Source organism: Populus nigra, chromosome 1 (assembly GCF_951802175.1).
Source record: "Populus nigra chromosome 1, ddPopNigr1.1, whole genome shotgun sequence".
In the NCBI taxonomy this organism is placed as follows: Eukaryota; Viridiplantae; Streptophyta; class Magnoliopsida; order Malpighiales; family Salicaceae; genus Populus; species Populus nigra.
This window is the reverse complement of record NC_084852.1, coordinates 35,692,025-35,706,743: the sequence shown is the minus strand read 5'-3', so window position 1 is coordinate 35,706,743 and position 14,719 is coordinate 35,692,025. Positions and strand designations below refer to the sequence as shown.

The window sequence follows — 14,719 nt, the reverse complement described above, 5'->3', positions numbered from 1 at the left end:
TATTTTAATTTCATCATCTTTTAATTTTTTTTATCGGTTACATTTGATCTCTATTATTTTGATTATTATTTATTTTATTTGAGATAATTTATGAAATTAGATTTTTTTCAATTCCATTCTCATTCAATTTTTTAATTTGTAAGATTTGTTCTTTATTATTTTAATAAACTTAAAAAAAATAAAACATTAATAAGTTATTTTCCATAACATAATCAAATACTGGAAAATATTTTCCAACTTGTTTTTCATGACACTACCAAACATCGAAAAATAATTTACTTTCCCGAAATTCACTTTTCAAGGAAACCACTTTCCTGTAAACAAACGGGGTCTTAGACATGTCCCATTGATCCATAAAAATATCTAGTAGGCCATCCACATTGTGTGTATGGGTCAAATCATCATCTGATTCTGTCATATCCTCACCCGAATGATCAGAATCTTTAGTTTCCACAAGCCTAATTGTATCAAAAACTCAAATTTAAACCAAGTAAAAAAAATATTCCCAAGCCATTAACTCTTTTTCTCGACAAGATAAAATCTTAAAAACACTTCAATGATAATCATCTCGCTAAAAAGAAACAAAATAACGCCAAGATCAATTTTTTATGCCATAATGTAGCCAATCAATAACTCTCTTTCATTATTTATTTTCTAGCAATTTTTCTTTCATTTTTGAAAACTCGAGATTAAAACATTAAATAAATAAAGTTTAAGGCTTAAATTAAAATTCTAAAACTGAAAAGATCAAAAAAGAGTAAATGAAAAGTATTTAGAGGAAAGCAAACTTATTTAAGCAAATCTAGAAAAACCTTATTAATATTTTTTTTTTGGTCCATTTTCTTTGAAGTTTTTTTATAACATCCCCTATTCCGGGATAAAAACAACACTTTCATGTCAACCGAAAACAGAGTAAATTTTTTTTCTTAAAAAAACCTCATTGATATTTTTTTTATTTTGGTCCATTTTCTTTGAAGTTTTTTTATAACATCCCTCATTCCGGGATAAAAACAAAACTCTCATGTCAACCGAAAACAGAGTAATTTTTTTTTCTTCCCTTATATATATATATATATATATATATATATATATATATATATATATATATATATATATATATATATATATTCATGATTTTCATATTAAAATCTACCAAAATTTCGACGGAGTCCCCCCTATATCGAAAGGTCCCAAGTTATCGACATGTAACCTGTTTACACTTCTAATAACTCGCATCTCATAACTTAATCCCGACCCAATCATCTTGGTTTTCAATTTCCATAATATTCTCACACCTATTACCCACAATATTCATAATATATATTATATAACAAAATATCATTATGGATAGATAAAAAGTAAATACTTTGACATGAAAAATGGTTACATGAACTACAGAGATTAAGTTCATTCAATCAAGTTTAAACATTAATTATACAAATTAAGTTATACAAATATTTTCATGTTTACAAAATATAAGGGTATACCCCCTATAACCTAAATTATAAGAAGGGAACATAAGCTAGGATCTACTCCTGTCGTGCATGTGATGTTCCTGAAACAAAATACATATTATTCAAAGGTGAATATCACATAAAAATAACAACAAGAATATCAAACAATTTCAACAGGGTAACATGCATTCATAATTTGTTCATTTCTCCTTTCTGGTTTTCATTAGAATCTCTTCTTTATTCAAACTATTAATAACCTTTCTCTCTTTCACTATTAACCTCCATTCCAGACTTTATAAGATCAAACATGATTATCTTTGATTAACCCATTACCGATACCTCTTTCACTGTACCATCATCATCATCCCATAGGAGTCAATGCAAGGTGATCCCCTTACCCGAGATCCTAACATACATTAAATGTATGCTAGTTTACGCCTCAAATCACACTTCTCATATTTCATTTGTCAGTGCTAATTTCATCACTTAGCAATTCACACAACAACCTTTCCCCTTGAGTACATATACATTCAGTAATTCACATTTCACATCAGTAATATATATTAAAATATGGAATTTACCTAGAAGGTAAAGGTGTGATTCACCTACCTGCAATAGAAGCTCTACTCGTGCTCCCTTGCTACTGATATTGCATCACGCTTGTGGTCCCTCCTGCAAATCACAGGTTTATCTCATAGATTTTCCTCACTTAAGGATATATTTTATAATAACCATATCAACAACCAATAAGTCTTTCTTTCAGTCATTTCTTAATATTTTATGTCTTTCTCATTTCACTCATTATTATTGTCGTTCTTTATCCAACCCCAGTTATCATTCCTTTCTTTATATTTGGACTGTCATTGTCCAACTGTTACTATCTCATTTTTGAACTGTTACTGTCTAATCTCTCCTCAGATTTTTAACTATATCTGGAGTTATAGAACTCTGATTCAAGCGAAATTAGTGTCGTTGGAAAGCTAAGACATGAGGCTATAATTTCTATATTTAAAGTGAACCCAATTCTGTCTCTAAGATAGTCAAAATCACTCATCAACAAACACTTGGACTATTACTGTCTTGTTTTTGAACTGTTACTGTCTGACCTCTCCTCAGATTTTTAACTATATCTGGTGTTATAAAACTCTGACTCAAGCGAAATTAGTGTCGTTAGAAAGCTAAGACATGAGGCTACAAGTTTTATGTTTAAGGAGAACCCAGTTCTGCCTCTAAAATGGTCAAAATCACTTATCAACAAACACTTGGACTGTTACTGTCTCGTTTTTGAACTGTTACTATCTGACCTCTTCTCAGATTTTTAACTATATATGGAGTTATAGAACTCAAATCTATAATTTAACATCCAGGTATCAATTCATAATCGACTTTAAAACAACTCATAAGACCATGTTTAGAATATCTTACCCGATACGAATCAAGGTCTCGATCCCTCCTTTTCTTTCTAATTACAGCCGACCCTCTCCTCTTCTCTTCTTGTTCAATTTTTCTTGTTAATCCCTTGCCCACCAGTGTTTATTTTTACCTATAACCCTTAATCTTGGATGAGTTCTTGAAATTTAGTGTTTCTCTCTTTATCTGTAAAAATAGATACCAAAACTCCCTCTCTTCTTTCTTCACGATAGTTGCAGATTTGTTTTTGGTAAGAAGAGTAGTATTTATGCTCTATAATTATTTGTATTTGCATTTTGGCTCTATTTTCTTTAAGTGTATTTGTTTTGGCCCCACTTCTTTTTAGTTTAGTTTATTTTCTTTAATTTAATCCAACCTTGATTATCTCGGGATTTACATTTTTAACATTATAAATTAAAATTTTATTTTATGAAATTGGCTCCTAATTCAATTATGAAATTTACTAATACATTGAATTGTCAAGAAAACGCAAGGATAAGAAAACATCAACACATAAAATATAACAAAAATCACATAAAAAGAAGATATAAAAAGATAGTGATCAAAAAAAAATAAAAATAGCACTGTTTATTAAACAATATTTCATTTGTTTAATAAAATGAGAAACTATGCACAATAAAATGTTGAAATCTTTCAATATATCCATAAAATAAGATTATGTGATTGGTATTTCATATTGGATTTAATTAAAAAAATAAAAATTGTTAATAACAATACTAAGTATTTTCAAAAAAAGAGAAAAATATATACACAATTTTTTTATTTACTAAAAAAATTTCAATATTTATTTTTTATATTTATAAGATAAAATCTAAAAAAAATTAAATGAAATATTCCATTGATCGATTAAAAATAATCAACTATGAATTTATCAATGCAAATTCCATTAAAAACTTTGTCATAAAATATACCTATAATACATTATAGATGTCATACCGCCACTTCTAATTGTAAAGAAAAAAAAATACTGGCCACGAATCTTAAATTATTGAAGGTTTTTCTGATTATTAATTTTAAAATTTTAAAAAATTAATTAAGATATGCATAAGTTAACTTGGACATTCATAATTATTTAAAAAAAAACAAAAAAAAACAACTATTATCAATATTATTATATTATTGAGTTTGAGTTTGAAAATAAGAATTTTGTTTTCTCACCTTGAAAAATCAACTGAGTCTCAACTGAGGCTGCATTTATTGTTGGTTTAAAAAATGAAAAAAAAAAAAAAAAGAAGAAAGAAAACAATGGCGATTTGGCAGCAGCACCAACGACGTTTTTTCTCATGCTGCCAACTCCCAAGGGATTGAGTGAGACATAAAAAGCCAACAGAAACATCAGAAGCCAACGTTTTATCCTCTTTGAAACCACCAAAGCGATAATAAAAATAAAATGGCAGTGATAATCCGCTGCAGCTCTTGCTTCTCTTCTCCACCCTCCTCCGATCACATCATCTCCCCCAAACCCCATATTCCAGCTGGTCAGTGCTCTCTCTCTCTCTCTCTCGAGTTTTTTGTTTTGCTTGAGCGTGAATTATGTGAGTAATGCACTAGTTGCGCGCCTTTTATGTTTGGTTTTCGAGAAATAATGAAAATGGAAATGGATTTCAGATATTATTATGTCATTGTTGCTGGGTTGGATTTATTTTAACTTTATTTTTCCGGGGATGTGATTTTTATGCTATATCTAGTTAAGGGCTACTACCAAATTTCAAAATTTTGATGCCTAACTATCAAGCATACAAATATAGCTTCAAAGTTTTGCATTTATTCTATGTCTGTGTTCATAAAGCTTTGCAGATTTTTGACTGATCAGAAATACAGAATTGTGGTGGATAGATTTTTATTTCGTTTCTCGAAGAATAGTGGAAATCTTATGTATTTATGTATAAATCTGAAGTAATTTCTTGATCCTTTGAACCAGGAAAATTGGCCTCTCTTCTGTTTAGAGCACGGAAGTTTACATCATCATCTGGAGATGCTTCAAGTATACTATCTGCTTCTCGCCATAAGTTGCCAGGCAGCGAAAGTGTGCACATAAGGCCTGCATCCGAAGGGCATCTGAACACTGTTCAAGTACCGCCTGTTTGTGACAAATTTCTTGAACTATTGTCTGCTCATCAGGTATGATGGTGAGTTTGTCCTGTTATTTTCCCCAAATAAATATTGTTTTCTTTTTTTGGCTTTACTTGATTTAAAAGAATGTAAAACTACCCACCATGTATTGTTGAGAGTCACAGCTTTTCTGATGCATGAATATGGGGGCTTGCCACAGGGGACACCCCTTTGTGGTTTTGTGCATCCATCAAAACATTACTGCGTAATCTTTATTGCTAAGCCAAATGAACCTGCCATGCTGCTTTCTATGTTCAGCAAAAAGTTATGGATTTGATAATGAGTTGGTTTGGTTAGGTTTTGTGTCAATTCTCTGTGTGGACTTGAAAAGCAATTTATAATTAGAAGATGTAGGTTACCACAGTCATCATTTGGTCGATGATGTCATAATGGACCATGATAAAAATCACATCCATTGATTTGTTTAACATTTGAAATTCATGACAGATTGAGGTGCTCTTTATGTTTTGGTTTCTCTGCAGCAAGGATTAGTTTGGTTTCCTTTTCAGGCTACTCAATTTCCATCTGATTGGTAATACTCTTGTCTTTGCAGGGAAACATGCAATTGAGATCCTCGGCAATGGCTTTTCTTGTTACTAATGCCTTGATGTGGACTACCCCTTTTGAAGCTTTAGCTGAAACATGTGAGGCAGATAGCTCTATCTTCAACATGCCTTTGCTGTTATTTGTGGCCCTTGTAGGGGCAACTGTTGGAGGTATGATTCTATTTCACTTCTTCTCAAATTTCTTTGTTCCCCGGTTTTATGCTCAACAGTGAAAGCTTTGCATATAAATATATTAGATAATGTTTTAAGTTCGTTTGAAGCGAGAGCAAGTAAATGCTTGAAATTCAAGGCTCAAGGATCTTGGAATTTGGACCAGGACCACCAAGTTGAAGATTGGTGCAGGAATCCTCTTATGTTCTTCCATGCTTGTTTGATAGCTTTTCGTTGCTCTCGAAAAAATTCCACTGCATTCTTGAAGTGTTCACTTAAATCAATATGATGCATGCTATTCTTCATCTAGTAATTCAGTGCTTATGTGACAGGGTTGCTTGCACGGCAGAGGAAAGGGGAATTGCAGCGGCTGAATGAGCAATTACGCCAGATCAATGCTGCTCTAAGAAGGCAAGCCAAGATCGAGTCCTATGCCCCCACCTTGAGCTATGCTCCTGTTGGTAGTAGAATACTAGAGAGTGAAGTGATTGTTGATCCAAGGAAGGAGGAGTTGATTTCTCGATTGAAAGTTGGAAAGAATTTTTTGCGGAATCAAGATCCAGAGAAAGCATTTGTGGAGTTTAAGTCAGCTCTTGAGCTTGCTCAGAACCTGAAGGATCCAATAGAGGAGAAGAAGGCTGTAAGAGGTTTAGGTTTGTTTCACTTTCATTCCTTTGCCCATTTCTCTTTTCAATAAATGTACATTTTACCTGCAATTCTTCTCCTATACCTACATGATCAATGATTAAAAACCAAGCAATAAAGCAAAAGGCTGGTTGTTCTGCTAGGACGGGCACGTCTTGCTCTAATGACTGGATCTATTGAATCCTTGTCTCCCTCACTATTGCACTTCTTTTGATGGCCTCATGTCAAGATGGATACAAGTTCCTGTCCTTTTATTCAATAAATAGACTTCAATTCATGTGTTCAATCAATGAATGCTCTGAATGATGACTACATTCAACTTCTAATGAGTTTCTCATCTTTGTTTCTCTAAGCTTTAGAAATCAAATCCTCTTTTATTAGCTATGGTGTTATCATTTTCCACTATTTTAGTTCTTTTCTTCATTTATGAAGATAGATGAACTTGACATTGCGTGTCCCGCTTTTCTTCACAAATGCATGTTTGATTGAAGTTCATTTGAAACAAACCTGCTTGATTCAGGAGCCTCACTGCAAAGGCAGGGTAAACTTCAAGAAGCTATTAAATATCACTGTATGGTTCTTGCAATCTCCAAGAGAGAAGGAGAGGAATCCGGAAACACGGAGGCTTATGGAGCAATAGCGGATTGCTACACTGAACTTGGTGATCTCGAGCAAGCTGCCAAATTTTATGACAAATATATTGCAAGGTTGGAAACAGACTGATCGGTTTCATCCTAATAACATTAGACATCATCATAGGTTGTGGATTAGTTCATTAATTTTTGCTACTGGCTTTGTCTCCATATCTTTTGCTTTGTATCGTTCTGTTGTCTTTCAGCTAGCTATGATTTGTGATTGTTGAATTTTTTTTTTTTCTCATCACATTACAACTCCTTCCAAGGGGAACACCGAATTGCGTTTTTGAAGTTTCTCTTTAATAAGCAGGTGTTGTAAGGCTATCTGTAAAACGTCTCAGAGCATCATGGATTCGCAGGAGATTTCTAGTTAAAAGGAGTGAAACCACCATCTTTCAAAATCCGAAACCCTTCATTGCTAAATTGTTCAAAAGCATATCGTCTCGCAAACAGCATCTTGCAAAAACACTATATTCTCACAAAGGCAAAGCATTTGTGGCGAAAGTCCAAACAAAGACCTTCAAAAAATAAAAATAAAAATAAATTCCAGGCCTGAAAATCCACATGCCTCGAAAATAATTAAATTCTCATACAACAGACAATGGTCAAGATGCTCAAAGGGTTTAAGGCATACTGCTGTCATATTAAATATGCCCATTCCCTCTGTCAACCAATTCGCTCATCCCTACATGATAGATAGCTCATCCCTACATGGTCGAAAACAGAAAAACATACATGTATAATACATCAACACAAATGGCAAGCATATGATATAAATATGCGGTTAGGTAACCACCTCACGGCTGGATAAAGAGAAAACAGATGGCTTCCTAATTGCTTGGAACTTAAATAACACCCACAAAGGCAGGAAGTAAAGGTGTGGCGTCAACTCTTATTGTTACTGATAGTACATCAGTTGCTGGGCAGCAGCAACATTCTGGAAACCACCATCATATATTGCCTGGCTTGCTCCGGCAGCACCCATTCCCATTGCTGCTTGTTTTAGAGGAAGCTGCCCCTGAGGATGCATCAAGGCATGGACACCACCCATCTTGCTTATCGCTAGCTGCCTCTCATATGCCAAGATATCAGTAGCTGTGAGACCAGGCAAAGGGGCAGCAGCAGGTGGGGGGAGTGGGTTTGAGCTTGTCCCCGGCAGAGTAGGCTTGCTACCCCATGAGCACTACAAGAATGGAGAAAAAATTTAGAAGTCAATTTCCAAGTTGAAAAAAAATGTTGTTATTGTTCCATCCTTATAACATGACCTCTAACACAAAGGTTTTAAGTAGATAGTAAATGAGGTCGACATAATCCAACATACCTTCATCTGTTTTCCAAAAAGTGATTGGGTGTTTCCCATCTGAATAGCTAAAGCTGCCTCTGCATGAGTACTGAACCTCACAAAACCAAAACCTTTGTCTCTCTGGACACGAACCTCCTCAATAACTCCAGCACCAAGAGCATGGAAGTGGCGATGGAGATCAGGCTGTGCCACCTGGAGATTGATTGAAGATAAGTAGTTCTTGTAAATAAGACAAATCAGATATTTCTAAGATATTCCAAATTCTACCATTCTTCTAGACATTAGATACAGCAAACATTTTGGAAAAGAATCACATATGGAGATGTATGCACAAATAATGTACAAATAGCAAGAACAGGCAGATGGGAAGAAAAGTTTCTTGCCTCTGGAGCAAGATTGCCAACATAAACAGTAGTATATTGAGGATTGTTTTCAGGAGCCTCGTTATTTGTTGCCTCCTTGCAATCCTCTGCACAAGATAATTATAAATATAAGTTTTTCCATCTTAGTTGTTTCCCAGAGACAGAAGAATAACAAACACATTGCAACCCGTGGACAAACATGAAAACAGGATAACAAATCAAAATGGGTTATTTTTGTTACAAGAGCATGAGATGTTGCGACGATCCACAAGCTAATTGCCAATTCACCACATTCTATTAGAAAATAATGGTGATCCAAACCCATCTTTGAAAATAAAGCATTGCATTATTCACATCTAATCCTGATTCTCATCATTTCAAAACATGCACAGCTGACCTGACGTGCCATTTGTTAGTTCCACCACACTTTTTGAATCAGAGCTTTGCTTGTCGTCATTGGAACTGGCACCTTTAGCTGCCCAGTTGCACCGAATCTGTCTACTACCAAGCCACTTTCCTGAAAGGCATTGGAATTTACATTATTGTAACATGAATAAGACGTGAGCAAGCATATCTAACAAAATTGTAATGATCCAGGTCAACGAACTCCACCACTTTACAAAATCAATCTTGCATCACTAGATTGTACACCCTAATGATGAATACTAATCAACTTTTGCTTATGCTTATGGCTATGCTAAAAAGCCCAAGAATCACAAGTGTATCAATCCATGTCTTAAGTGCACAATTTCATGCAAATGCCATAGGACTATTACCAAATTCTCCTTCCTAATCCTAGGACCTCAAATTTAGTGGGACAATATCAGCAAAGGACATTTCTAAGAAGGGATGGCAACTAGTGCAAAAACCAGCATTGTGATCTCAAAAAGCTAAACTTTCCCAGCAGCCCCCAAACTCACAAGTATACACAGACGTGAAAATAAAAAAAAAAGGTGTATATAGCACAGCTTCTTTCCATTTGTCAGTCATTCACTATTTGATTAAGTAGAAATGCACGTTAAGAATAGAGGGAGTGTAAATAACACATTGCTTTTTCCAATGAACCTTAATTAAGAAACAATCACCCCAAAACCATTAAACAATCCTTGTGAATCCCATCATCCATACCTGTTAGGTCATTTATTGCACTCTGGGCATCCTGAGAGGAAAACAATGTCAGAATCATGATGAATAAAAAGATTACAGAAAAAGAAAGGCACTAAATGAATTCAATACCTGTTGATTTCGAAAGGAAACAAATCCAAACCCTCTTGAACGCCCAGTCTTCTGATCCCACATAACCCTTGCATCTCTGAAACCAGAACATGCTTAGATACAGTGCTCAGCTTAATAACACCAACCTAATAAGATAATAAACCACTAAGATAGCATTTCCAACTTTTTAACTCTATGTTTTCCACAACTTCAGACATTGAAAACACACTGAATTCAACCAAGGTGGACACATGCAGAGAGAGAGAGAGGGTGAGGGAGGAGAAACTTACGAACAACTGGGATAAACAGAAAAGCAGGCATACAATGTTGCATCAGTGACCTCAGGACTAAGATCTCCAACAAAAATGTTGAAGTGACCTGCACATTAAAATGGTGTCCATGCTTATACATGCCAGTACATCTGAGTTAGGGATAAAATTTAAAACATAAAAAAAAACAGAGAGAGAGAGAGAGAGAGAGAGAGAGAGAGAGAGATCCAACCTGATGTATCTTCTCTCTGACCACTAGCATATGCCCAGTTAACTTTAATAGGCTGCCCAAATCTGCCAAGAGTGCAGTAATAAGGTGCTGACACAAATTTAAGGTAGAGCTTGGAGGATCAGTACAAGAGTAAAACAATTCACAATCAAAAGCAAGCTACTCACAGATGCCTTCCATTAAGAGATAATATTGCAAGAGCAGCTGCTCGACGATCAAAGTAGTGAATAAATCCATAGGACGACTGCAGAAGTGAAGACAACAGAGATGTCAAAAATAGCATACAAGCTAACAAACTGACTAAGTGAACTGGTAAAAAGTAGCAACATACAACAATTAGATCCTTTCCATATAGCATACGATCTCTCAGATTTACCTTTTCTTTTCTGATAAGCTTGCATCCTTCAACAGGACCAGTACTCGCAAAAACCTCTTGGAGAAGGGGTTCAGTTACCTGAGTGTGGATGTTTCCCACATACCTGCATTTTTCACAAAACATAAAGAAAGAAGTTTTAAAAAAAGAAGAAAATAGAGGGAAATAAATAAACCTGTAAGTAACCTTCCTCAATTAGCAAAAATAAAATATTGCAGACAATTGGTCATCAAATTATTGGTGCATTTTAAGTGAAAATTGAAGGAAAGCATGAATAAGTAGTACTATTATCAATTAAGAAGAAATTCAGTCAAGAAAATAGAAGCTGTGGGCAGTTGCATGAGCATGCATGTGAAACAGAAAACAAGTAAGAAAAACAAAAGAAATAAAAAGGAAAAATGTCTAGACAAACACTCACACACTGCGGCAAGTACTTGGATCAAAACCAGGAGGCAGATTTCCACTTGGAATTGGCTCAATCTGCAAAATAAAAAAGTGAAAACGAAAAGAAAGGGAAGAAAACAAAATTTATTATAAAGAAAGGCCTCTTCTCAATCTACCCAAATCTAAAATATTTCAATCCAGAACAGCACAGCTTGCAAAAGGTCTGGACAGAACAAGCCTATAAAACAGGAAGATAAAATAGTTCTTAAAGTAGACCTAAAGGATTGGCTGGATGACTAATGCAGATACAAACAAGACACCAAAAAAAAAATATATACTATAGTTAACGCTTTCACATTCTAATTATTATTATTTCTTTTTATCCTCTTAAATGTACTGGTCATGTTAAGAGAACAAAACTAAATAAAGATATAGCCCATGTCTTGATTCTTAATCTCAATATTTGTTGAATCCTCAGTACAAAGTTAATTCCCAGATGGAAGCTTCGGTTCAAAACCCATCACTCCTTCCTGTGCCAATCTTTTCTAGCTTCCTATAACAGAGTATAAAAATGGAAATTTTGTCCTATTTTTCCTTTAATTAAAGCAAGAACCATCAGTTGAGGGGTTTTGTGATGACAATGGTAAAGAAATAATCACACCAAGTGAAACAACTGCTATCTAGATTATGACGTGGTAAAGAAAATGGACCAAAAATCTGCTGCATTTCACTGAAAATGACATGAAACCCTGCGCTATTCAAGAACACCGAAATTGCATTTTACAAAAGTTTGGAGCATTCCCAGGCTAACAAATTAACAGGGCATAAAAACCCACTGTGAAACTTAACATGGACATTTGTAATTCACTCCCGCACGAGTTGAACACATATGCATAAACACGGAGAAACACAGAGAGGAAGACCGTGATTTAGAAATGACCAGACACACAAAAATAAGTTGTCAAGTTGGCGAAGACGCATCAACTAAAACCGTGTGAAGAATACCCATAATCAAGGTGATGTTCTTTTGATAAGATAGATAAGGCACGAGCACGACTAACTTAAGCTTCCTAACACAGAAAACAACTGCCCAAATTTTTCCTCGGATTTCTAACTTTAACATTAGAAACTGTAGCAGAATAAAAGAAACCAAAACAAAAAAGAAGTTTATCAAATTCATTAAATGCCCTCAAATAATCTAGAGAACAACACATTTCAAAAAATTAATTAATTTTTCATTCATTTCTAACAAAACTCCAAAAACCAAAAAAAAAAAAAAGAGAGAGGCAAAGCTCGTAACAATAATAAGAAATAGAAAACCCTAAAATTTCAATAACAAGGCCAACACACTAACACTAAACCATAATTTTTTGTCAAAAAAGGAAAAGAAAACCTAAAATCCTCCTCCCGAACTCCTAGAACCTTACCCTAGATAGCTCTGAAATCCAATAACGAAAATTGCAATCGGCAGAATAAGAACCAATAATAAGAAAAAAGAAGGAAAAGCTACCAAAAATTGGAAGTACCTGAGGAGGAGCGAGGAGGCCAGGATGGTAAAGAGACTGTTGTTGAAGAAGTGCCTGTTGCATCAGTGCTTGTTGTTGCTGTTTAAGCCTCAGTTGTTGCATTTTTTCTTTCGTTTTCCTTTAAGAAAGAGAAAAAATCAGGCCTTATTGTTAGTTTGTCGAGAAAATAAAAATTCGGTCTTGCTTGCTTCTTTCAAAAGTATTTTCTGTCAGATTTTGCTGTGGTTTAGGGTTCGAAGAGAAGAAAGGAAAGGGGAAGTCTCGATCGATCGATCAATCAATCAGTCGGAGAAAAGAGAAAAAAAAAACCAGAAAAAAAAAAAAGAGAAAATGAAACTATGAAAGAGAGAGGAGGGATAACAAAAAGTGGCTGAAGATAGAGAGAGTATTTATACTTGAATTTTAATTTTAATTTTTTTGGTGGGGACTTACAGGTGATTGGTAAAGTTACGACGCTTGTGATTTAAGATGTTAGGACTGGCAGTAGAGAAATGACAGGTGCTATGATGGCGATGGATGATTGGGTTGTGATGGGGGTGGTTGAAAGCTAAGTTTGTGGGATTTTTCTTTCAGGAGTGTGATAGGATATCCATCCAGCACACGGTCTGTTGCTCTATTCTTACAGGTTTGTTTGGAGTTTGGGAGAGTGTTTTGTTCTATATTTCATTTTTTATGCACCAAATTTTATGTAAATTAGACTGATTACAAAATATTTTAAATTAATTAATTTTCATGTAAAACATTTTATTCAAAATATATATATATATATATATATATATATATATATATATATATATATATATATATCATTGAATTTGTTTTTTATTTTTTAAAGTTTTTCCTGTATATAAATATATTAAAATAATTTTTTTTACTTTTTAAAATTTATTTTTAATATTAGCAAGTTCAATCAATCCAAAAATATTAAAAATATATTTTGAAAAAAAAATTGAACAAATATACATAAACACTATCTTATTACTGTATTTTAAGAACGTATTGTCTTCAATCTCTCAACTGGTTAAGTTTTAAATTTATTTTTTAGACATCACCGGTTCGAGTCTAATAAATCTTAGAACCAATGAAAGTTTATATGGACATTAATTTCAGGACTTATAAGATTAATCAAGATATACACAAGCTAACCCGAAAAACTACATTAATATTAATAATAAAAATATATATATATATATATATATATATATATATGTTGCCTTGGAGCAAGATATATATCAAACACTATAATTATTTCCAACAACCCATATTCATCATATGTTCTTAAGATATCATGTATGGTCTAAGAGATTAAAATTATAAACCATTTACTTCCGTTAATTTTGTTAAGTTATATGTCACGTTGTAATAAAAGAATTTATTAAAGAATAAACAGATAATTAAAAGTATAATATATATGATTAAATAAATAAAAATATGTCATTATTAAAAAAAACTAAAAACACAAACACACATATATGTAGGAGATAGCAAGAATGTGTTTAGTAACAGAAAGTATTTTTTCATTTTTCATTTTTATTTTCTTTTCATTTTTCTCTAATAAAAATATTAAAAAACATGTTAAAAACAAAGTATAGAGTCACTTTCTTTGCTCCTAGGAATCGAAGTGGAGAACTCTTTCCCCGGTGTATAGAAAGGAGTCAAGTTCATGAAAAATGGGTCATTTACAACCACTAATGAAGGGTTTACTGAAGAGTCCAAATTAATAATTTATTGAATGAATGAATTTTTTTCAAAAAAAAAAATACATCAAGATTACAATTATTTTTTATAAAAATAAAAATCATAATTTATAATATTTATCTAAATATTTTGTATTTGTGATAATGGTAGAATATTAATATTCAAAAATTGTTTTGATACTTGATAATATATTTTTTTATATCATTAAAGACTTGCTGCCATATTCTTTCATTTGTGATGACCAATTATTCTAGAGATTATGATATATTAAGAAATATATATACGAAAAAGAAGCCTAAATAAGCTATTTGGAATGGAAACTATTATTTAATGTTATACTAATGAGTTTTTTTTTAAAACAATTTTC

The 14,719-nt window shown here is 33.2% G+C and overlaps 2 protein-coding genes across 4 annotated transcripts; one reads left to right on the top strand and one right to left on the bottom strand.

Annotated features, from left to right (window-relative positions):
* The first annotated feature begins 4,183 nt into the window (after positions 1–4,183).
* On the top strand, positions 4,184–7,317 carry LOC133672877 (protein FLUORESCENT IN BLUE LIGHT, chloroplastic). 2 transcript variants are annotated; one of them, XM_062093435.1, is made up of 5 exons: positions 4,184–4,363; positions 4,807–5,006; positions 5,551–5,713; positions 6,046–6,366; positions 6,879–7,317. In XM_062093435.1, exons 1-5 carry the CDS (start codon positions 4,276–4,278, stop codon positions 7,079–7,081), a joined length of 975 nt encoding a protein of 324 aa, XP_061949419.1. In that variant the 5' UTR covers positions 4,184–4,275; the 3' UTR covers positions 7,082–7,317. The 2 variants fall into 2 exon arrangements, with proteins under 2 accessions (XP_061949419.1, XP_061949427.1); XM_062093443.1 differs by lacking the exon at positions 4,184–4,363 and having other exon boundaries at positions 4,874–5,014.
* Positions 7,318–7,512: 195 nt separating this feature from the next.
* Positions 7,513–13,021, bottom strand: LOC133672863 (oligouridylate-binding protein 1B-like). 2 transcript variants are annotated; one of them, XM_062093414.1, is made up of 12 exons: positions 12,655–13,021; positions 11,163–11,224; positions 10,748–10,850; positions 10,539–10,615; positions 10,375–10,436; positions 10,164–10,251; positions 9,895–9,970; positions 9,787–9,817; positions 9,056–9,175; positions 8,680–8,765; positions 8,315–8,488; positions 7,513–8,176 (listed from the first exon to the last, which is right to left on the bottom strand). In XM_062093414.1, the coding sequence occupies exons 1-12, from the start codon at positions 12,754–12,756 to the stop codon at positions 7,892–7,894; spliced, it is 1,266 nt and encodes a 421-aa protein (XP_061949398.1). In that variant the 5' UTR covers positions 12,757–13,021; the 3' UTR covers positions 7,513–7,891. The 2 variants fall into 2 exon arrangements, with proteins under 2 accessions (XP_061949398.1, XP_061949407.1); XM_062093423.1 differs by lacking the exon at positions 12,655–13,021 and having other exon boundaries at positions 10,375–10,461; positions 11,163–11,202.
* Positions 13,022–14,719: the final 1,698 nt, after the last annotated feature.

Bases quoted from the DNA above. Each gene is read 5' to 3' on its own strand.
- LOC133672877 (XM_062093435.1), top strand. From the start codon at position 4,276: ATGGCAGTGATAATCCGCTGCAGCTCTTGCTTCTCTTCTCCACCCTCC. The intron at 4,364-4,806 runs GTCAGTGCTCTC...CCTTTGAACCAG, and splicing joins CAAACCCCATATTCCAGCTG to GAAAATTGGCCTCTCTTCTG. The intron at 5,007-5,550 runs GTATGATGGTGA...TTGTCTTTGCAG, and splicing joins AACTATTGTCTGCTCATCAG to GGAAACATGCAATTGAGATC.
- LOC133672863 (XM_062093414.1), bottom strand. From the start codon at position 12,756: ATGCAACAACTGAGGCTTAAACAGCAACAACAAGCACTGATGCAACAG. The intron at 10,252-10,374 runs GTTGGATCTCTC...TTTAATGTGCAG, and splicing joins TCAGAGAGAAGATACATCAG to GTCACTTCAACATTTTTGTT. The intron at 8,766-9,055 runs GTCAGCTGTGCA...TATCTTGTGCAG, and splicing joins ACTAACAAATGGCACGTCAG to AGGATTGCAAGGAGGCAACA.